Source organism: Podarcis raffonei, chromosome 5, assembly GCF_027172205.1.
Source record: "Podarcis raffonei isolate rPodRaf1 chromosome 5, rPodRaf1.pri, whole genome shotgun sequence".
NCBI classification, from domain to species: Eukaryota; Metazoa; Chordata; class Lepidosauria; order Squamata; family Lacertidae; genus Podarcis; species Podarcis raffonei.
Window position 1 is genome coordinate 75,993,368 of NC_070606.1, and position 23,420 is coordinate 76,016,787.

General features: G+C 43.6%; 1 protein-coding gene across 2 annotated transcripts; it reads right to left on the minus strand.

The window, feature by feature from the left end:
• Positions 1–1,208: 1,208 nt before the first annotated feature.
• Positions 1,209–23,420, minus strand: LOC128414630 (phospholipid scramblase 2-like). 2 transcript variants are annotated; one of them, XM_053390202.1, is made up of 9 exons: positions 23,233–23,420; positions 16,104–16,136; positions 13,384–13,533; positions 7,534–7,691; positions 6,513–6,555; positions 4,732–4,952; positions 3,562–3,723; positions 2,995–3,156; positions 1,209–1,616 (listed from the first exon to the last, which is right to left on the minus strand). In XM_053390202.1, the coding sequence occupies exons 2-9, from the start codon at positions 16,114–16,116 to the stop codon at positions 1,557–1,559; spliced, it is 969 nt and encodes a 322-aa protein (XP_053246177.1). In that variant the 5' UTR covers positions 16,117–16,136; positions 23,233–23,420; the 3' UTR covers positions 1,209–1,556. The 2 variants fall into 2 exon arrangements, with proteins under 2 accessions (XP_053246177.1, XP_053246176.1); XM_053390201.1 differs by lacking the exon at positions 23,233–23,420 and adding an exon at positions 22,330–22,590.

A 23,420-nucleotide genomic window follows, 5' to 3' on the forward strand; every position in this document is an offset into this window, starting at 1 on the left:
ACACATTTTTTCTCCCTTTTCTTTTCGAAATTCAGGCAAAAATACAACAGCATCATCTACTTCTGTGTGAGGTACAATCTGCAACCAATTGTTGCAGTATTGAGTGCTCCAGCCATATAGCTTTGCCTTCTGTCAGGATAATTCTTTCACTCCCCTCCCTACCCCAATACAGGCCCTTGGCATTTTCTGACTAAGGAGCATAGTGCTTTTTTAAAAAAGAAATCAAATTGGGGGGGGGTTGTTCTCTTAGGGTATTTCCCCCCCCTCATGATTTTTTCTATATCTGCAAACCTTTAATATCTCCCTCTCTTCTCCTTTCGTAGCCCCTCTTTGGCTATATAGGCACCATAACATATCAAAAGTTTTAGTTTTTGGAAGGAGCTATTTGCTACCCCTAAAACATTGGACCACTTAATAGAGTTTCTTACACGCATTCTGATTGATATTCAACAACAGTCATAACGTAAGGTCAATGATTTTGCTGGGTCTGTTCCAAGTGTGACTTGGTTAAATAGCACCCTCTGATTGGTAAATGCATCTTTTCTTCACGTCCCCATTTCCCTCAGCAACACATGTTAGCAGCACTATATGTTATGATTGCTGAGTGAATGCTCTGGTGTTTCCTACAGCAAATATACAAGTTGTGGAAGCAAGGCATGCGTTTAAGTTCCAGGCACTGGTTCGCGGGTGCTGCATCTAAATTTCCAGATACAGGTTCATGAGTCCCAACGTTGGACTGGAGATTGTAGAAGCAATACATAAAATTTTTGCATTTGCACTGGGAACACCGAACAACAGCAGGGGAAACCCCAGGCACTTGGGAGGTATGGCATCAGCTCCTTAGTTACTAGGGAGGGGATGGAAACCCTCCAGATGTTGTGGATTCACAACTCCCAACAGCACCAGTCAGCATGACCAATGGTCAGGGATGATGGGAGTTGCAGTCCAGTATTCTTGGCTCAAAACAAAACAAAGGTTTAGCAGTATATTAGCCCTACATACAAAGAACAGATACGAATCCCTGCCTTAATTAATAGCCACAATTACAGATAGGTAGCCGTGTTGGTCTGCCATAGTCAAAACAAAAAAATTTTTTCCCTTCCAGTAGCACCTTAAAGACCAACTAAGTTAGTTCTTGGTATGAGCTTTCGTGTGCATGCACACTTCTTCAGATACACACAAGTTATAGCCACAATTTACAGTAATAGCCACAAGTTACAGATACTGCCCCTTTCCTCACACAAAATGCAGTTTACTCTCTGAGAACTGGCACATACACAAGGAAGGATCTCGCACCAAAAGTATACATTTTTTATATATCAAAACCTAAAAAAATAAAATCAGTATATATTTCAAGAATTGAGCAGCCTCTAATAAATGGGACTATTCCAACATAGGTGTGAAAGCTGCAATCACAATACAAAAATAAGTAGTTTTTATGTGTGTGTGTGTGGTGGGGGAATCTTTCAAAGCAGGCTTGACAATGATAGCGAGGCAAGACTAGAAGTGACATGAGGGTTTTGTCAGAAGTATTTATAATCCAGAAATCTGCTCTGCTACCAGACCCCAGCTCGCTGCTGCCGATTTTGTCCAGAGTGTTCGAAAAACATGAAATCCTGCAAAGGAGAGGGGGGAGGGGACAGAGACCAAACAAAACAGACAGAAGTTAGGCAACTGCAAACCTATATTCAGACACTTTTCTACTTATTCCATTTTACAGAAGTTTTTGAAAACCAATGCCATTTTAATGAGGAAAGTCATTAGAAGGAATGGTTACTAATCAAGATAGACCTTTATTAGCTCCAAGATCAAAGAGATCCCAAATACTAGCCACTGGGGAATATAAGTGAGAGACAATGCTATTGCACTCCTGTGCTGCTTATGGGCTTCACATAGGTGAGAACATAAATCTGGACAAGTTAGACCTTTGGTCTGATCCAGTTGGGCTCTTTTATGTTCATCATGTTCCTGCTTCCATGTTTGTAAAAACTGGCACTGTGTCATTAAGCTGAAATTTAAGTTGCTTCCAGACAACCTGTCTGTTTGGCATTCATCCTGATTTGTTCACAGGGAGACAAAAAAAAAATGGGGGGGGCGGGGGGGAGCAGGTTTGTTGTGTAATAACTCCAAATCCACTTTAATTGCACAACCCAAATCTGCCAGTATGTGACTGAATCCCACCTGAAAAACACAACAACCTGGAAGGGACCTAAGTAAATTGAACAATCTGGTAGATTCCATCACCTTAAATATTTAATTTGATTCAGCATGGCTTTCCTTCCTCCATCTACCTCCTGGATGCATGCCACTCAGTGCTGCAGCAATGAAAGCAATGACTTGCGCCAAAGCTAAAATTGCCAATTATCATTCCAAGAAGTGCCAGCAAATCTCTGCAGCTCTTTAATTAACATAAGGCACTTGGGAAGTTTACATGACTGTCCTTATCAGCCAAAAGGAACCAGAAAGTCCTACAGGACTCAAAGTGCCCTGTAAGGAGCATAAAAAGGTAAAGGTAAAGCTACCCCTGACCAACAGGTCCAGTCGTGACCGACTCTGGGGTTGCGTGCTCATCTCGCTCAAGAGGCCGGGAGCTGGCGATTGTCCAAAGACAGCTTCCGGGTCACGTGGCCAGCGTGACTAAGCCGCAGCTGGCGAGCCAGCACCAGCGCAGCACACGGAAACGCCGTTTACCTTCCCGCTAGAGAGCGGTCCCTATTTATCTACTTGCACTTTGGGGTGCTTTCGAACTGCTAGGTAGGCAGGAGCTGGGACCGAACGACGGGAGCTCACCCCGTTGCGCGGGGATTCGAACCGCCGACCTTTCGATCAGCAAGTCCTAGGCACTGTGGTTTAACCCACAGTGCCACCCGCTGTATGTATGTATGTAAGGAGCATACATACGCTGTATGTAAGGAGCATACATATGTATATAAAGTTCATTACATTAGACTCCAAAATTCCCAATGGCACAACATTTGAGACTATCAGACTCACTATGAGGAAGCAAGCCCCAATCATGACGGCTTTCATTTTAACATCGAGGTCTTGTGGGAACTGGATTCCAAAGTTGTCTGCATCTGTAAAGGCCTCCCTCACAAAGCCGGTCCACTGCTTGGAAATTCTTCCAACGTTGTTTTTCTCATCTTTTGACTTGACCTAGTTGTTGTTTTTAAAAAAGAGATCATTATAATTGGAAATTTAAGACATTTTAAATCTTCACATTTGCAAAGTATTTAAAAGGCACGAGGCTAATGTCAACATTTTATATAACTTGTTGAAGGGAGACAGAGTGTGCAGCCTCCCAGTGTTTTTGTTTTTTTGGTCTCCCGGCCAATGGTGGAGGCCAGACCCCACTTCTCTACAGTCTCAGGGTAAAAAATACAGAAAACAAGTTAACACTACAGGTTAACTTGCTTCTCCATGAACTGGCAACACCAGATTACAGATTACTAGATTTCTCCCAATGCTAAACAACAAGTAGACACGATGGCTTGTGCCATGATGCAGGCCCCTGGCCAACGTGATAAAATTTCACAGGACACGGTCCTATTGTTAACTTGCCTCAAAGTTAATATCTTCACAGCAGCTGCATACTATGCAGGGCCCGACGACTCTCAGTATTTCTTCTTGGGCTTCATTCTGGATAGCAAATTTAGGTAGACAGGGATCCCAGAGCTGTTTAATATAACCAACCGGTGTGCCTGGTGGGGCATGAACTTCCAGCTAAAAAAAACAAGGGACAAACAGAGCTGAGTCAGAAGGAGGTGCTTCAGTTTTTTTAAGCCAAGTCGCAAAATCTATGAAAAAGACATGTTAAAGCAAAACAACTGCACTGGCTACCAATTAATGTCTGGGCTCCGTTCAAAGAGCCGGTTTTAACGTACAAAGGCTTATGTTGCTCAGGAACCCCAGTACCTCAAGGAACCCCTCTCCCCATAAAAACCACCCCAAACCCTGCAGCCTTCATTAGAGGCCCTTCTCTCTGTGTCATCCAAGGGTGACTATAGGAGCATGGCCTTTTTCAGTAGTGTCTCCTCCCTCCCACCCCCAAACCCTGCCATATGTGGAATTCTTTCCCCAGGACAGTATGTCTGGCTCCATAGTTTCCTGGTGCCAGGCAAAGACATTTTTTATTAACCCAAGTTTTTAGTGGTTAAGTTAGCCTCAAAGGTACATGACTTTTTAAATTTTCTGGGTTTTAAGTTATTTCATCTGTTCATTTTATATTTGTTGAGTTACTTCCACACGTTGTTTTTTTGTACAAAGCAACTAACAAATGCAACTAATAATAAGTGTGAGAACTTAAGAAAGCACTTCCTTCTCACAGTGCATCACTAACTACCAACTTTGAAGACATTAAAAGAAGATTGGACAAATTCATGGATGAGAAAGGCTATCAGCGGCTACTAGTGGCAGTGGCTGTCAGACGCCCTTTGCCTCTGAATTCCAGTTGCTGGGGATTTCAAATGTTGCACTCAGGTCTTGGATTTGGGGCTTTCCATGGTCACCTGGCTGGCCACTGTGAGAGCAGGATGGGCTACTGGCCTGAACCAGCAGGGATCTTCTTCTCACCTGAGGAAACTAGAGCTGGACAGGAAGCCAGTGTAAGAATTTAAGGAGGGGCATCTCACACGGTCAGAGAAATGAGAAAGCACCCCAAATAAATATCCACATCTTGGTGGTTTTAAAATGAGACAAGCCAAAGGACTCAAGGAGCAACAAGCCATTTACCTCTTGCAAACAGCAAGGACAGCAACAACTGGAGCACCTGAGAGGTCGCCTGAGCTCGATGACTTCCTGACCCACATTGTCAAGGATTTTCATTGTAAATGGCCGGGATGGTCCACAGCAGTTCAGTGTACAGCAGTCATTTTCCTCGGCTGCAAAGTACACCCTTTGCCCCATTGCATTTTTTATTTCATATTTGTTGGCTGTTTCAAAGCCAGTGAGTACTGAAAGAGAAGGAAGAGAAGTCCAGTTCTTTTGATCCGAATGCATTCCCCGCTGAGCTACGGCCCCCTTCCCAATTCCAGCCCCATGTTGTGGGGCAGGAAAAACCTGAAGAACTTCATAATGTCACAACATTAGGCAAGGTCTACCAGGATTACAAAGATACCAGTTCTACTGGATGCAAAGCAGTCCTGTGTGATGACAGCTGCATGTCACCACTTTGGCCCTCAAGAAGGTCCTGTGATTTTCCCACCCCTGAAGACACAAAAACTCAGTTTACAAGACTAATTCAGATTCAGTGAATGGGGTACTGGGAAGAGGGAGCAGAGGTGCACCCACTGGCCCTGGCTGAACAGTATGGTCAGCCAAGCCTGTGTAAACAGCTTCTCTAAGTGCAGCAGGATGCCACCCAGAGCCACAGAGGTTTCCTGGGCACTCCCCACTGCTCAATCTCCTATGTGGTAACTTCCTCATTCTTGTAATGCCTGAGGAGATCTTAAAACAATGAATTTTTTGTCCATTTGAACAAATCAAGTGTGAAACGTGTATTGGTGTCGACTTAAGTCTTTAACAGAAAGGGACTGACATGAAAGCAATAGTTATTCCCACCCCCACCCCTCAAAAACCACACTGTTGGCTATTTCTGTGTAGCATAAGCCAGGGATGGGGAACTTAGGGCTCTGCAGATGTTGCTGGACTGCAAGTCCCATAAATTACTGACGTTTCTGAGCACAATTCAAAGTGCCTTTAAAGCCCTAAACTGTCTCGGCCCTGTATACCTGGAGGAGCGTCTCCACCCCTATCATCCACCCCGGACACTGAGGTCCAGCACTGAGGGCCTTCTGGTGGTTCCCTCGCTGTGAGAAGTGAGGTTACAGGGAACCAGGCAGAGGGCCTTCTTGGTAGTGGTGCCTGCCCTGTGGAACGCCCTCCTGGCAGATGTCAAGGCAATAAACAACTATTTTACTTTTAAATCACAACTGAAGGCAGTCCTGTTAAGGGAAGTTTTTGATGCCTGACACTGTATTGTTTTTAATATTCGGTTGGAAGCCACCCAGAGTGGCTGGGGAAACTGAGCCAGATGGGCGGGGTATAAATAAATTATTATTATTACTGGTCATGCTGGGTTTGGTGGGAATTGGAATCCAACAATATCTTGCAGGAAGGGCACAGGTTAGCCAACCCTGCAGTAAACTGTTCCCTGTCAGAACTATACCTTGATACATATAACCACCAAAGCAATCAGGGATTCTTTAGCTGTGATTCCTGCATTAGATTAGATGACCCTTGGGATCCCTTTTAACTCTACAATTCTATGACTCCTAATTGGCTATAAATTGCATTCTCTTTTATATACATGTATGTTTGGTTAATTACAAATTGAATTTCATAAGTCACATATTTTTAAAAACAGGTGTTTCTCCAGCAACACCGTAAAATAAAGTCCAACCATCCAATCCTCACCCTGTAGTAAACACACTGAACATCAACTTCAGTTGAGGCATAATTATCTGAAATATCTTTCAATGCACGAACAATATTAAGTAGCATAAGATACGTACCTTCCAGGAGCTCAATCTGCTGATGAATTAATATCTGATCAATCTATGACAGGGATTAAAAAAACCCAACATGTTAAAACTGGCAAATAATAATAAAATTACACAAGTAATTATCTTGTAACCTGTTTACATTACTCACAAAACCCGAGGGACTGATCTTTTAGATATTCCTTGCATTTTGAAACACATAAATTTAGAAGCCTCTTTAATGAAGAAAAGCAAAAACCAATCAATATAATTTGCTTCCTCCTGGTAAATGTGTCAAAATTTAGATCTGGAAAGTAACTATAGTTGCTTATAGTTATAGAGCAAATATAATGTTGCTAAGAAATTTCACAAATCAGCAAATGGAATTCATAAGCCCCTTCATGTGGTCAGGTAACCCTCCATATGATGAAAAGTCTCCCCTTGTATTTTGGGGGACTTAATTTCTGAACAACTGGTTTTTGTGGGGTTTTGTTGTTGTTTGTTTGGAAAGGGCTTCCTTCAGCTTTTCCAAGGGGCTTTTTCTGAATCTGTGGGAGTTGCTCAAGCACGCTCCATGCGTGTGCAATGGAGAAAAATGCATATGGGCAAGGAGGGAGGGACAGAGGGAGAGATACACCTGGGAAGAGAAGAACGGGGTACCTGTGCGAGCGAGAGTGTGGGGAGTTTTGCATGTGTGTGTGGTCTGTGTGAGAGAAATGTGTGTATGTGAGGGGGAGAGATGTACACGTAGCTGCACACATGTGAAGTACGTGTGCCTTTTGAGTCTCAAGTTTCATTTTTGCAAACTGCTGATTCGGGTGACGGGTGACGGCAGTGGCAAATACCACTAGCACCAGTTAGAAAAAAAATACCCCTTTGTACTGCTTCGAATATATATTTCCACATTTAGGAGCAATTTCAATGGTTATTAAATGGATCCCGAATGCTTTCGCATCTCCCTATATGCGATTGGATCTATGGGGGAGAAAAAACCGTGTAGCGTCCCTGAAGCATCGTATGCTTTCCTGAAGAAGCTGAACATAAAGAGAAGTACCTGGCTTAAATATTCCAATCCAGGAGGGCAATTGGGAATTGAAGGTGGTGCTGGCATCCACATAGCACCAGGAGGTCCATTGGGCTGGCCTGCAACTGGGGGAACTCCATAAGCTTGCTGAACAGGCTGGAATCCATAGGGTGGCTGTCCAGGAGCACCTTGGAAGGGGAATGCAAAACGACAAATTTTACCTTTTGTATTATAAAAAACTTTTTAAAAAAACAAACCCCTACACTAACAGATTTGGTGCAATAATTTACATAATTTACATTTAATTTCAACTATGGCATTTTTTCAATGAAAACGTAGGGTGTGAATATAACAAACAAGAAAATACTCTCCCTCTGCAGCACTACACAGAAATTAGAAAACATGTGCATGTGATTGCACCACTGGCAATGCAATGCATTTTTTTTTCCCTGGCAAGAGCCACATGTTGGGGCATACTGGACTCTCACAGTTCTGTGAGTAGGTGTCTACTCAGAAGCAAGACTCAGAAGCAGTCTGGGAGCAGGTAGTCCTGCAATGCTCTGGTCCTGCCATTTGTTGTTGAAGGCACATTTGTGGTATCTTATATTTTTACAACAGCTCTTTTGTGCAGAACCGCATTCACACAAGCCAGCTGTGCTTTATTATTTAAAAATTTAAATACAATTGGCCCTTGCTGGTACTGGAGGTGGGACAGAAAACAAAAGAGAGGAAAGGAAGCAGCAGCCTTTCATGAAAGTTACTCCAAATCAGGGGTCAGCAAACTTTTTCAGCAGGGGGCCGGTCCACTGTCCCTCAGACCTTGTGGAGACTATTTTTTTTTTTTGGGGGGGGAGAACGAATTCCTATGCCCCACAAATAACACAGAGATGCATTTTAAATAAAAGGACACATTCTACTCATGTAAAAACACGCTGATTCCCAGACTGTCCACGGGCCGGATTGAGAAGGCGAATGGGCCGGATCTGGCCCCCAGGCCTTAGTTTGCCTGCCCATGCTCCAAATCCTTGCTGGGCTTGGAGTGATACAGCTTTTTAAGAAACAACCAAGCCCTGCACTTTTCTGCAAATCTGGTCTATAAAAAGAAACTTGTATTTCATACACACACAGAGGGAGGGAGGGAGGGAGGGAGGGTAAACAGATGCCTTCTTGCATGCCCCAAATGGATCTCAGGTTTCAGGAACATATGCTGGGCAGGAAGGTGTTAATAGAAGGGAGGGGACAGCAACACAGGCTGCAAATACATCCCATACATCCCTACTAGTGTGGATGGGAAACACCAAGGAATATTTATTATTACAATATTAATGTACCACTATTACATCAACATGGTTTACAACATTTAAAAGATAAGCCCCATAAAATAAAAGTGCAAAACAGGGTGGATAAAAATAAATGATTTTTTTAAAAATCGGATTTCTTTTATTTAAATTAGATTTTTTTTAATTTAAATCAGATTGTTTTGATTTAAATTGCATTTTTTTTTTAAAAAAAAAAACACACACACACATCCTTTTGGAGGAAAAATCTTTCTAAAGATAGTTTTCTATTTAGGTTACATTACAGTCCAAAGGCTATTCATCAGGAAATAAGGATTTGTTTTAAGTTTTTCATGTGTGCTAAAACTCAGTCTGTTGTTGTTTTTTAAAGATTTAACCACATCAGTTAACAAACATGGATAGATATGCTATAATGTTATTGCTTCAGTTAAGTAAATTGTTTACATTGTTATTAAGGAAATGATTGTTTTTCTCCTTCCGATAAAGTACAGCAGAAAAGTTGCCCAAATATAAACTTATTAAACCTCACAATAATTTAATAATTATCTGTCTGTGTATTTCTAATAGTATAACCAAATAAGTAATTTTTGATATAACTGTAAAAACTGCTTTGAAAATTTATTATTCCAAAAATGAAACCTTCATCTGGTTGTAAATATTAAGATTATACCAGCAAGAATGGGTCTTTCTGTAAATATATATATATATATATATATATATATATATATATATATATATGTCAAGTCTTACTAACTAGAGATTTAAATTGATTTGATTTAAATCAAATCCACCCTGGCACAAAACCTTTCTTAAAGTTTAAAATGAAAATCAATCTAAAAGCAAAAAGTGCCTCGACTATGGACTTTGTGCAAGCAAAACATGCAATTGATGGCTGAACTATGGCCCTTACATCCCTGCCTGATCAGCAGTCTTCGCCCCATCCCACGCCCAACACACCACACCCCACCAGCATCATCCTTCGGTTTGCAAAAGGTGACCTTTCTGCAACTGCAATCAGGGAAGCAATTGTGTCCTGCCTTCCCAGCATGGCTTCTCAAGTTCAAATGATCTAACGGGTGCGTAAGCTGGATGCACGCATGTTCCAAGGGATAAACACATCCCTTTCATTGTTTTAATTTAAAGGCCTGCATCAGAAGGGACCATCATTCACATTAACGTCATCTTGCATTACGCACTGTGCCAGCGGAATTAATGGGATTCGGAAGAGCTATGTTAGAGGCAAAAGAGTACATCTCCCACTGCTATTATTGCTGTTCTTACTTAAATAGCACTGCTGCACAGGGCCTGAACTTTGCAACTTAGCCATGTGAACCCACCTGAAATATTCTGATGGAGGGTAGTATGTAAATCAAATCACACAAACAAACAAATAAGAAATATGTTCAGACAGCATTGAATGGATTAAAGCAGCTTTAGATTTATTAAATTAGGTTAGCAAACATAAAGTCCATGTAGTTGAGGGGAAGAAGAAGAAGAAGAAGAAGAAGAAGAAGAAGAAGAAGAAGAAGAAGAAGAAGAAGAAGAAGAAGAAGAAGAAGAAATAATTAGTCTGAAGATAAATTAAAAAATAGCCAGCCATGGTGTATGGACAGACTGAAAGACTTCAGGTGATAACATTACAACTCTATATGCCCAAGAACTGATTTTCTTATATGCTTCTGATTTTCCACTCCCTCTGTAAAGTATTGGCAGAATATCTGAGAAGCCATGAGGTTCTACCATTCATTTGCATAAGCAAGAAATGGACACAGGCTACAGCACTGAAAGAGATGTCCTTTAATTCAACCATAATTTCAAAATTAAAAAGAAAATTCTCTTTTCTGACAATACAGAACATCTAGAACAATCAGCAACAGCCCACCCCACTTGCTTTGATGAGACTAATGTTAAAGAACTACACAACCATACAGATGGTGTCCTATATTAATAAGTGCAATTTGTATTTTCAGCTTCAACCACCAAAATGTCTTGCGGTTACCCCAGAGAGGTAAATTCAATGGGAATAGTTATCAAGTGTGTCCACAGATTTAGGGATTAGCTTGAACACAAGGAAGCTAATGATCTACTACTAGAGCCTGCACAGAGCATTTGCAGGGCACATGCAGACTGGGAAAATAGATGAACAATCTCTTTCCTTTTTTTAAAAAAGCACCTGCTGTTGCTTTGTATGCATGGCAAACATAAACCAACATACCCCTCATCAGTTTCCATTCAAAAGCGTAATGAGCGCATAATTTAGATTCATTTCAATACAGGAACATTTTGCTTCTGAGGGGAGGCTTCTTACAAATACAGGACTTTGGGCAGGATATATTTTCTGCTGGTGGAGAAATGCTTTCTGTTTCATTTTATGCATAAGTAGTAACACTGTATGGAGACCCAGAACAGGAATCCTGAACTGAGACCAAAACATGAAGCTGAACAGAATATGGACCTTTCCTCAAATGGTCTACATTTCTATGGTCAAGCTTTGCTTCTCCGTTACATCTGCAGATGAGGCAGTGGATGTGCTGGATCGTTGTTCTGCCTCAGTAATGACTTGCCAAGAGGTAAAGGTAAAAAGGTAAAGGACCCCTGGGTGGTTAAGTCCAGTCAAAGGCGACTATGGGGTTGTGGCGCTCATCTCGCTGTCAGGCCGAGAGATCCAGCGTTTGTTCACAGACAGCTTTCCACATCAGGCTAGCATGACTAAACTGCTTCTGGAGCAACGGGACAATGGGACGGAAGCCAGAATGCATGGAAACACCGTTTACCTTCCCGACACAGTGGTACTATTTATCTACTTGCACTTTGATGTGCTTTTGAACTGCTAGGTTGGCAGGAGCTGGGACAGAGCAACGGGAGCTCACCCCATCATGGGGATTTGAACCGCCAACCTTCCGATTGGCGAGGCTCATGAGGCACTGTTACGTGGGTGGTTCCCTTAATCAATGGATGGAAGGTGGCCTGCTCTTGATAGGGTTATACTCCCTCTGAAAGAGCAGGTCCATAGCTTGCAGGTACTTCTGGGTCCATTGCTGTCGCCTGACACTCAGATGACCTTGATGTTGCAGAGTGCTTCCCATCAGCTTTGCCCCTTATCTGGACAGGGATAGCCTAAACCTGCTGTCTATATTGTGGTCACCTCTAGGTTCGATTTCTGCAATACATTATACAAGGGGCTGCCTCTGAAGATGGTTCAGAAACTTCAGCTGGTGCAGCATTCAATAGCCAATTGCTCTCTGGGGCAAGACGGTTTGAGCGCATAACACTAACCCTGGCCTGACTGCCAAACAGTTTCTGGGACCAATTCAAGGTGCTAGGTTTGACCTATAAAGCCAGCTCAGGACTGCAATATTTCAAAGATCGCCTCTTCCCATATCTTCTTCTTCTTTGGCGATCACTCGTAGCCGAGTAAGATTGTCTTCCATAAACACGGTTTTAACAATGAGTCCGTAAGTGACTGTGGAGGCCAATTCTGGATCCACACGTCCTTCCACAGTGGGGACATTGGTTTCTGGGCGGGAGTTGATCACGGTGTGGATTTGCCAAGCGTGCCTTCCTCTTAGAACATTTCTCCCTTGCGTCCTGACCTGGACCCTATGATCAACATCTGAGGTGCCCCCATCCACGAGAGGTCTGGAGGGTAGTAACACAAGAACAGGCCTTTTGTGTGGTGTCTTTCCATTTGTGGAGTGCTTGCCTGGGAGGCTTGCCTCGCACCTTTGTGATATATCTTTAGGAGCACAGCAAAAACATCCCTCTTCTCCCAGGCCTTTGGCTTATTAAACAAATCTATGGCCTTTTAAACTGGAGGGTATCAGCCACGAAATTAAGAGACGCCTGCTTCTTGGGAGGAAAGCAATGATCAACCTAGACAGCATCTTAAAAAGTAGAGACATCACCTTGCCAACAAAGGCCCGTATAGTAAAAGCTATGGTTTTCCCAGTAGTGATGTATGGAAGTGAGAGCTGGACCATCAAGAAGGCTGATCGTCGAAGAATTGATGCTTTTGAATTATGGTGCTGGAGGAGACTCTTGAGAGTCCCATGGACTGCAAGAAGATCAAACCTATCCATTCTTAAGGAAATCAGCCCTGAGTGCTCACTGGAAGGACAGATCGTGAAGCTGAGGCTCCAATACTTTGGCCACCTCATGAGAAGAGAAGACTCCCTGGAAAAGACCCTGATGTTGGGAAAGATGGAGGGCACAAGGAGAAGGGGACGACAGAGGACGAGATGGTTGGATAGTGTCTTTGAAGCTACAAACATGAGTCTGACCAAACTGCGGGAGGCAGTGGAAGACAGAAGTGCCTGGCGTGCTCTGGTCCATGGGGTCACGAAGAGTCGGACACGACTAAACGACTAAACAACAACAACATTGTTTTGCCTGTTATGTCACGTACTTTTGATTGTGAACTGCCCTGTGGTCCTCATATGAAGGGTGGTATAGAAATTTATTCATTAGAATAAATATATAGATGCTTTTTTAATGTATAGAATTTACATACATCAGTGCAAGTGATGTTGGGAAGTGTCACAACAATGTAAAATACAAGTTTACGTGCATAATAACTGCTTACCTGGAAAACCAGGGGGATATTGGCCAGGCCCTGGGGCATACTGACCAGGCCCAGGGGGGTACTGAGGGTATCCATAAGGTGGCTGTGCTCCAGGGTACCCAGGAGCAGAACCAGGGTACCCAGGAGCTGGTGGGACAGGTGCAGATTTATCTGTTGGAAGAATGGAAAGACATTTCAAAGCCTCACTTCTGGAACACTCGCAAATATACATATCATTTACATTTATGCAGAGAGCAGAAAACATAAAGGCAAAACATGGCATTATACTGCTTGAGTTTCACTCCTTATTTAGGGATTAATCCTGTCTGCAAGATCGTCCAGGATTTAGTGGGGTTAGGATTCAGAGGAACTCTGGCTGAGATGGGAGGTTCCTGGCACCGTCAGGCCAAGATGGCTTAACTGCTTTATCTGCAGTTCAGCCAGATATGCCAATGTATCTCCCCCATCCTGGATCTTAAACCCATGTAAGCCCTGAAAAAAGGGTGTTCTGGGAGTGTGGTGGAGAGCAAGACCAGAGCAGGGGTGGGGGAGAGATTTAGGCCAGATCCCAAGTCCATTCAGCTTGACCACATGACCTGGAAACCTGGCAAAAGCTTTTTCAAAGGCTTGTTTCCCCCTTGCCAGGCTTAGACCAACTCAACCAGCAGTTGCCCTGCTCCTGAATGAAGTTTGGATCTGGTGAACTTTATGCCAGCTTAATTTATGCCAGGCTTGCTCTATGCCAGTTTCTAGTGTATGGGATTTGTCCCTTAATTCAGCTTTAGGTAAAGGTAAAGGGACCCCTGACCATTAGGTCCAGTCGTGACCGACTCTGGGGTTGCGGCACTCATCTCGCTTCACTGGCCAAGGGAGCCGGCATACAGCTTCCGGGTCATGTAGCCAGCATCACTAAGCCGCTTCTGGCGAACCAGAGCAGCACATGAAAACGCCGTCTACCTTCTCGCCGGAGCGGTACCTATTTATCTACTTGCACTTTGACATGCTTTCGAACTGCTAGGTTGGCAGGAGCAGGGACCGAGTAACAGGAGCTCACCCCGTCACGGGGATTCGAACCGCCGACCTTCTGATCGGCAAGTCCTAGGCTCTGTGGTTTAACCCACAGCGCCACCCACGTCCCACTAATTCAGCTTTACTTTTAGGTAAATTCTATTTATTCTATTTAGGTAAATTTCTATTTAAAAGACAAAACAAAATGGGCAACCACCAGATCATTTTACAAAAGGGTGGTACATGGATTGCAATAGCAGCCAACGTATCGGGGCTCAGCCACCCTCCTGATGTTGCTACAAACGTGGTAAATGTTGCTACAAACGTGCCGTGGTAAAAACGGCATCAATGCATCAAGCCAATGTACCCGCCAGGTAAGTGGCAATATTCCTACACCAACATTTCCATAAACCCAATGAATACAACCTTACTCTCTTGATAAGAATTCTCAAGTGGAGAGTTTACCAGATTCCCTATTCTGAGATTTATCTCTTGAAAAGTATAGCACTTGCAGAATGCGACCAGAATAGCTACTTGTATAAAATATGTGCAAACAGATTGGGCTGGGGAAGGCCCCTGTCTGAAATCAGGGAGATCTGTCAGCAGTCAATGCTTTAGGTAGACCAATGGTCTAAATTGGTATAAGGCAGCTTCCTAGGTCTGAATCATATAAACTGTGTAATTTCCAAAAGTAACACCCTTTGAAGTGCTATTTTCACTTACTAGGGATGGTGTTTTTTTCTCCTGCCAGAGGTTATGTGCTTTTGACACAGGGGCGGGGAACCTGTAACTCCCATAATCCCTGAGCATTGGCCTCCAGAGTCCAAAAGCAGCTGGAGAGTCACAGGTTCCACACCCTTCAACAGCTGAAATGTATTGAGAAGAAAACTAAATAGGCAAAACTTCTACCACCACAGCGATACAGTGAGGGGAACAGTCCACCGTCTGAATTTCTGCCTGTTTTTCAGTTTCTACAGCCATGGAACTCTGGCAGGAAATATCTTTAAAAGCTTCGAATCCTGCATACACCTTATTGTTCAACAAGAACTAACATAATTTCAACACAATCCTAAAATGTATTTGGAATTTACATTTTCTTTTGTGGGTCTATAGGGCTATCCTGAATGTTTGTTTAATGGGCTGCTACTCTCGTTCCCCACTTTCCACGTATATTTTATGTTGCAAGATTCACTTTGTACATGATTTGGGGAAGGCAACCCAGTTTAGGAAAAAGACTAAAGCAAAACAACAATATCTGAATAAAGCAAATATTTGAACAATAAAGCAAAAAGAAAATAAATGAATATTCAATTGATTTTTGCGGCATTTTTCTAGAACATTTGATGAAAACCTTGGTAATGTTCATTCCAAATTATTTAAACTCCCAATGGAATAGTTAACCCATGTTTGAAGAGTTGAGCATACAATGTTTGAGTGGACTTCGTTTTCTGCTTCCTACAGCCACCAGGACACACCCACAATCTGCAACCCTTTGCAGCAAATGTTGAGGGCTCGCGGAGATGAAAGTGAAGTCTAGTTCTTCTTCTACCTCACAAGAACATACCAGCCACAAGATTCCTGTTTCTGCAGGTACCCTATTTTACCACCTCTGGTGTCCAACAAGAGCAGCCAAAACAGGCACACAGTAGGCAAATAGGCAAACAACGCTTTATAAATGGTCTGTGTCAAAAATGAACATTCGCACAATTAAAGCAGAAAAAGATATTACTCACCCTGGGGTTCCATGGATCTTTGTATACTCGTTTCTGAAAAAAACAAAATAGGATGGTTGTTGTTTTCAAATAAAAAGCAACATTGCCATATCCTCCTCCCTCCCTCCTAATTTTGTATTATTCACTTTGGCATTACCAAAGTTATAAATCCCAGCTCCACCCCATTCATGATTGGAGCCTGGCTCCTTAGCAAATATATTATTATAAATGTACTGAGTTTGCCCCAATGTGTCCACCTGTAAGAACAGTCACAGTAACCACTTCGTTTTTTGCCTGAACTAAAAGGCTCAAAATGATTTCACCAGTCCTGGTAGGAAGATGGTCTGACCTCACCGATTAAGAATATCAGAATAGACCTCCTAGATCAGACCAGTGACCTATCTAGTCCAGTATCCTGTTCTCACAGTGGCCCATAAGATGTCTGAGGAAGCTCAAATGCAGGGCCTGAGGGCAATCTGGTTGCTCCTTTCTGCATTACAAGATGCTTTTTGAGCAGCGAAGACAAGACTGCCTATCATGTTCAAAATGTAGCTGTGCCATAGATTTATATGAAGGCAATACCATATTTATTACATTCAAAAAGCATTACACTTTTTGAAAACGAAATGGTTCTTTCCTAACAATTCCTAGCATGAAATCTGCCTTTTACATCATTACCACACATCAAGTCGACATGTCCATTCAGCTATTTAACATGGTCTCTTTTCTGGCTACTCGCAACCTAGCAAACATAGGCTTCCCCTGAGGACTTTTGTCTTGGAGGTGGGGAGGATGGAGGCACCAGGGATTGCCCCCCCTCCCCAGAACTGGAGGAGGAAAGAAAAGTGGTACTTCTTCCTCTACACGTTCTTTGAACATATGAAGGGGCTCCTGTCAAAAACCTTTCTGGAAACAGTTAAATAATGGGTTGGATCCAAAGTTTCTGTGGGTAGAGCTCTACTCATTGGGAACTGCTACCAGAGAACAGGGAAGATATTCCAGTCCTTTTTTTGAATGGCAGGAGTTCTTCTGCAAATGGAAGGGCAAGTTGGGATCCAATCAAATATTTACTAAGCCTTTGGACCGCAATACCACTCCTCTCCTCATAGGAACCGACCCAGACCCTGAAATCATAATCTGAGGCCCTTCTTCAGGTACCTACCCCACAAGAGATTTAGGGGGTGTCAACACAAAAACAGACCTTTTCTGTGGAGGCTTTCGGTTTGAGGAGTACTCTCCCCAAATAGGCTCGCCCGGTGCCATCATTACACACACACATATATATAGGTGCCAGGCGAAAATGTTTCTCTTCAACCAGGTGTTTGGCTGATTCTATGGCCCTTTAAATGTTTCTGTTGGATGAGATTTATTGAGTTGTTTTGCTTTTGCTTTTTATGTATTTTGTGTTTTCATTTTGTGTTTTTATGTTGTGAACTGCCCTGTGATTTTTAGATGAAGGGCTGCATACAAACTGATTAAAAATAAATAAAGAAAGAAAGAAACCAAGCACATGAATAGGATTGATTACACTCTTAGTACCTCCAAAAGGTTGGCAAGGAAGGACTTCCCATTGCAGAAACCACATGGATACTTCCTTGTTCTTAGTAAGTCTTTAACAATGCTTTACACCAATCTATCCAGAACAGATACTGGGCTATCTGGGTTCTAATATTGTACAAGCCCCTTTAAAAAAACTGTATCATGTTAGCTTTTTCCAGTCTCCATTAAGGAAGCTGATTTTAGTGATAAGTTATATATTTTGCATTTGATATTTGAGGTATTTAAAGACCTACAGATGTAGGGACCTCAGTAGCTTATTAAACTTAAATATGTTGATCAGCCCTAGAACTTCATATGCTGTCCACTATTTGACTTCAACCTTTTTAAAAAAAACACAAATCCACTTTAACCCTCCAAGAAATCACCACAGGAATCTTTATATTTTCTTTATTTTAAAGCACAGGCACTTTAAAATAAGCTCAGCCACTTCATCATTCTGGACCCCACCAGCTTCAATATTCCAACTCCCCCAGGTCTTTCCAGTACATGGCATAAAAAATGTTGAAGGTGCAAATGCATTAATTCAAATGAAAACTAAATACTTCTGTACAAGAAAGAGCAGATTCAGATGTCAAAGTGGAAAGATGAAAATCATTGACAACAAAAATGCTCCTCCCTTTGGAGGAGAGAAACAGAGCGAACTTGGACCCCAGGAAGTGATACACAATATTAGTTCTATTGAATATTTGCACTGATTCTTTTACCATGCAACCCAATGCATGCCTACACAGAAGCGAGTCCCATCTTGTTCAATGGGTTTTACTCATTGTATCGGGTGATATAAGTTTACAACCAAACACAAATCTACCAGGTCATTTTTCTCTTAATCAAAAGCTGCAGTGCAACAGCTGCCCACGAGCACACAGAAACTTTTATTTACTTTGGGAGGCCCTTTTGTAGTCCAGAGATTACCATCAATCTTCCTGCTTTTGTGTTTGTTCAAGGCCAAGTTCTATATTGGCAAACTTTCCATCAAGATCTACTGTGGTTTCATGAAAACCGACTTTCAAGTGAATTTCATGGTATGGAAGGTTTTCCTCTTAGCCCACAAAGAAATTTCCTGTTTTAAAGCCTGCCTGGAACTCCCAAATCCACAATTGGGTCATACCTTTAATGTCACGAAATAGTTCTGGAGAACACAAATTTTGTTACATTTTGATTGGCCTAATAAATGTTTAGGGACGCAGGTGGTGCTGTGGGTTAAACCACAGAGCCTCGGACTTGCCGATCGGAAGGTCGCGGTTCGAATCCCCGCGACGGGGTGAGCTCCCGTTGCTCGGTCCCTGCTCATGCCAACCTAGCAGTTCGAAAGCATGTCAAAGTGCAAGTAGATAAAAAGTACTGCTCCAGCGGGAAGGTAAACGGCGTTTCCATGCGCTGCTCTGGCTCACCAGAAGTGGCTCAGTCATGCTGGGCACATGACCCGGAAGCTGTACGCCAGCTCCCTCAGCCAATAAAGCGAGATGAGTGCCGCAACCCCAGAGTCGGCCACGACTGGACCTAATGGTCAGGGGTTCCCTAACCTTTTAATAAATGTTTGGACCAACTTTGAAGTGTTTTCTTATGGACAAACATGACTACCTTTGCTTTTTATGTATGAGATTATGTTCAGGAGCAATTCTGAAAGAAGTAGAATTGCAGTCTTCATACTCCTTACTGAACATGTAGTTTCACCAAATGGTCTGCCATGAAATTATCGTGTTTAGTATATTCAAGTACAGTTGATTCAGACAATAATTACAAACTGAATTTACTTTATACAATGTTTAAATCTTCTGTTGCAAATGGAGATACATGCTGCTGAACTGGGAGGAAGGATAGATGTCGTTTGGCAGGTGTATGACCAAGGTACCTAGAGAGCCTTTGCAATACAGGGATAAACTGCACCCCCTCCCAGAAAAAGCCCACACAACACAAAAATGGTGGCTGGTACCATTAGGACTGTAGGGCAGAAGGCAAGGAGACAAGCAATCGATGGAGGCAGGGTCAGTGACAGGCAAACCTTACTGGTTGCAAGTAAGATGGTAGGCAGGTGAAGGCTTGCTTGAAGGCAGACTGAGGTGGGTGGGGCAGTGCCCCCATTTGCCCTAATGGACCAGCTTCCACTGCCCAACACACCTGCCAGCTTTTCCTCCCCCATAGCCAGAACGGCAGACAGGCATGCTTGTATGCTGTGGCTGGAAGATGCACATCCAAGCACCAGTGCTCCATCCCATCACTCAACCTGATGCTGCTGCAGGGCTGTGTTGATGGTCACTGATGGAAGGTGCTAGCAGCACCCAAGACAATGTGTGGTCCCCAAGGCAGAGAGCCTGGCCAGGGGAGGAGGTATTTGAGAATGCTGAGGACTAAATAGTTTCAGCAAAGTATTCCGCAACGAGGTGTCACCTACTCACAGAAACAGGCTGAAAAGAAAAAGCCACAAATTTGTAGACCCCCCCCCCAAAACCGCAACAGCTTCCTCGTTCAACAAAGTGCCAAAACAAATCCTAACGGGATCCACCTTAAAAAAAATAAGCTCCATGGATTCCAGTGGGAAAGGGTTAAGAATGTGCTTGGCATTCCTACTGGTTTCCCATGGGCTTGAAATGTGCTTGCATTTACTTGGGTCCTGCCCAGACACTGTGGGAAGCAGCTGGCAGGATTGCAGTTACCCAATGTCCATCGGGAGATCTAAATGATGCAATATTAATTAGTACTGAATCGACTTGTAAACCCAGGACTCGATCAGTTCTTGTTTGTTACCATATTCTTCATTTCTTTGTTACTATGATGAACTCATTTTTTTAAAAAAAATGTTGGCTGCCTTGTGCGCTCTGATTTTTAGCACAATCCCAAGTAAGTTTATTATAATGATCTTTTAAAACGTTGGAAAACACACAAGTAAGTCTGCTATCCTGAGCCTGCGCTTACTGAGTAAGTGCCACTGAAGTTAATGGGACTTTGCAATCTGATATCCAAAAGAGTTTGTTTTTTTCCTGGCAGGGCTGGGCAGAGGCACCAAAGGGGGTTTGGAGTACAGACTTTGTTTTGAGCTTTCTTGAAAAAAGAAGTTCCCACTTGCATATGGGTGCCTAAAACTGACTTCCAACTTTTCTCCAGGCTGCAAAACACTGGGCAATTATTGATCATGCAATCTAAGATTATATATCAGTGAAGGGGGGGCGGCGGGATCTGCCTAATTTGTTCTGTTTTGCTCTAGAAAACCAAAGCAGAGCAAAAGTGTGTTTCACACTAACATGATCTAGATTACACGAAGATTAGAAATTGCGTCACCTTTTTCTTTGTACAATGTAGGAAATACTTTCTGCTAGTTTTCCTTCCTTTTACTTAAATGACAGAAAGCATTTCCTACATTGTACAATGAACCAAGGAACACTGATGCAAGATATAGGTCAAAAGGTGAAAGGGAGTATTTTTTCCAGTTCTTTTTTGAACTCTTCAGCCTTCCCCACGCTTTGCTGGCATCAATTCCTGGCATCAATTACGTCAGTGCTACTAAGGCAACTCACATCTAGACTGCATGTAGGGAGGGAGGGAGATTTCAAGCACAGCAACAAGGCTGACCACATCAGCCTAATTCTATGAACACAAGCTATCATGATGCTGATTTTGCTGTAGGGCTGTTGCAACTACAAAATCTGCAATATTCACCAACTAGAAAAACCCTACAACTGTGGTAATAGTAATAGTAATTTATTATTTGTACCCCGCCCATCTGGCTGGGTTTCCCCAGCCACTCTTGGAGGCTTCCAACAAAGATTAAAAATACATTAAAATGTCACACATTAAAAACTTCCCTGAACAGGGCTGCCTTCAGAGGTCTTCTAAATGTCAGGTAGTTGTTTATCTCTTTGACATTTGCTGGGCAGGTGTACCACAGGGCGGGCGCCACTACCGAGAAGGCCCTCTGCCTGGTTCCCTGTAGCTTAGCTTCTCGCAGTGAGGGAACCACCAGAAGGCCCTCGGTGCTGGACCTCAGTGTCTGGGCAGAAATCAGCAAGTAGGTGACTTAGATCCTAAGGTTAGTTAACTTTGCAAGTCCATAGCAGACAAGTTTCCTACTTTCCCAACTTCCCTGTGGCCTCGTGAACCACTCAAAGGATAGGAGAACCCTACTGCACAAGACAGGGCTAATAAGCAGAGAATGTGCAATGATGAAGTGGTATGGAAAAATTATAAATACTGTCCAATTTGGAAGGCATCTCACAACCTCTTGTGACTTGTCAAGATTTTCCACCCCGACTTCTTCATGTTCAGCGCAATGTCTGAAAGATATTTGTTCCTATCTGCATACAGGTGTCAAAGCTTCTCCAAAAAGCCCCCATGCAGGTTAGGGGTGGGATTGGTGTGCACCACATGTGTCACCACCACCCACCATTGGGGTGAACAGGTCAAGGGCAGAGCAGGATCGTACTCACTGCCCACCCCCTCCCTGATCTTGGCAATTTCAACAGAAGTTCTGAAAGCGGTTTCAATGCATTTGAAGGTGTAGAGCAGGGATGAGGAACCTGTAGCACTCCAGCTGTTGATGGACTGCAACTCCCATTAGCCCCAACCAGCATGACCAGTGGTGAGGGGATAACACAAAGGTGGTGGTTAGACTTCAGACTTGGCTTCAAATCCACACAGCCACGAAGCTCCCTGGGTTACCTTGGGCCAATCACTGCTTCTCAGCCTAACCTACCTTGCAAGGTTGTTTTCTTTCTTTCTTTTAGCCAGAACTCAGTTTCAGCACCTCTCAGGTGGGCGCCATTGCCATTTTAAGAGAGCGAAGGAGGTGTTCATAATGAGCACTGAGACCTCTTTTTCTAGAAAAATAGCACTGGTTGTTGTGATGATAAAATGGAGGGCGAACCATTTACATTTTGAACCATTAGCAGGGCCATGAGATCTTTGGAAGAAAGGCAAAGGAATACATCAATACAGCTGCAGTTCAGACGGACACAGGTCACAGGTGGAGACTTGCAAAGGCTGCCAAAATGAAAGATGGCAGCAGGAGGGGGAGTGTTACCTAGAATCATAGCATTGTATTGTTGGAAGGTCACTCCCAATGGGAGTCATCTAGTCCAACCCCTTGTCCAATATGAGGCTCGAACCCTCGACCCTGAAATTAAGATCCTCATAGCGGTGCTATCAGGGCAGAACGCGCCGCGCACGGTCAAAAACAGCACTACCTAGCCGCACAGGAACAAACATCTTTACCGAGGGAAGGGAAGAAATACATATCCCTGTCGAACGAGAGGCCCATTTGAAGCAGGAAGAAAGAAGGACGGCAGAAAGAGGACCATTAAGGCCAGAGCTCCAAAACGACCTCCGCCAAGAACACGGAGAGCAAGCCCGTCGGAAACGAAAGCGAAACCACAGTGGGAGCTACGCAGCTCTCGTCTCCCCGCAGTTTTCCCCTAGAACAATTCCCCGGGTTTAGCCGCAGCCGCACACCTGTGGGGCTGCCCGCCCACGAGTGAACAGCACCCGAGGATGGGTAGGCGTCGCGTCTTTTCTTAAGCGGCCGTAATTCTCTCTGCCTCCCCCGCGCTCCTGTCTTTATTCAGCCCCGCGTCTCTAACGCAGGAAGCGCCTGACGTACCTGGATTAGCAGCCTCGCGTGCCGGACGCGTCCCTTCGCAGCTGATCGCCTCCCGCTGTTGCCTAACAAATCGTCTCCCAGCCGCTCTGGACTGGCAGGGCGGACCTGGGGGTGGGGATAAAAGCGAGAGCGGGGCTCCGGGAAGGGGCGGGGGTCGGCCGGGAGCGGCGACGTCAGCAGCGGCGAGA

Excerpts from the sequence above, each read along its gene's own strand:
- LOC128414630 (XM_053390202.1), bottom strand. Across the intron at positions 6,556-7,533 it reads GATTGGAATATTTAAGCCAG|ATTGATCAGATATTAATTCA; the intron begins GTACTTCTCTTT and ends TCCCTGTCATAG. Across the intron at positions 3,724-4,731 it reads GTCCTTGCTGTTTGCAAGAG|CTGGAAGTTCATGCCCCACC; the intron begins GTAAATGGCTTG and ends TGTTTTTTTTAG.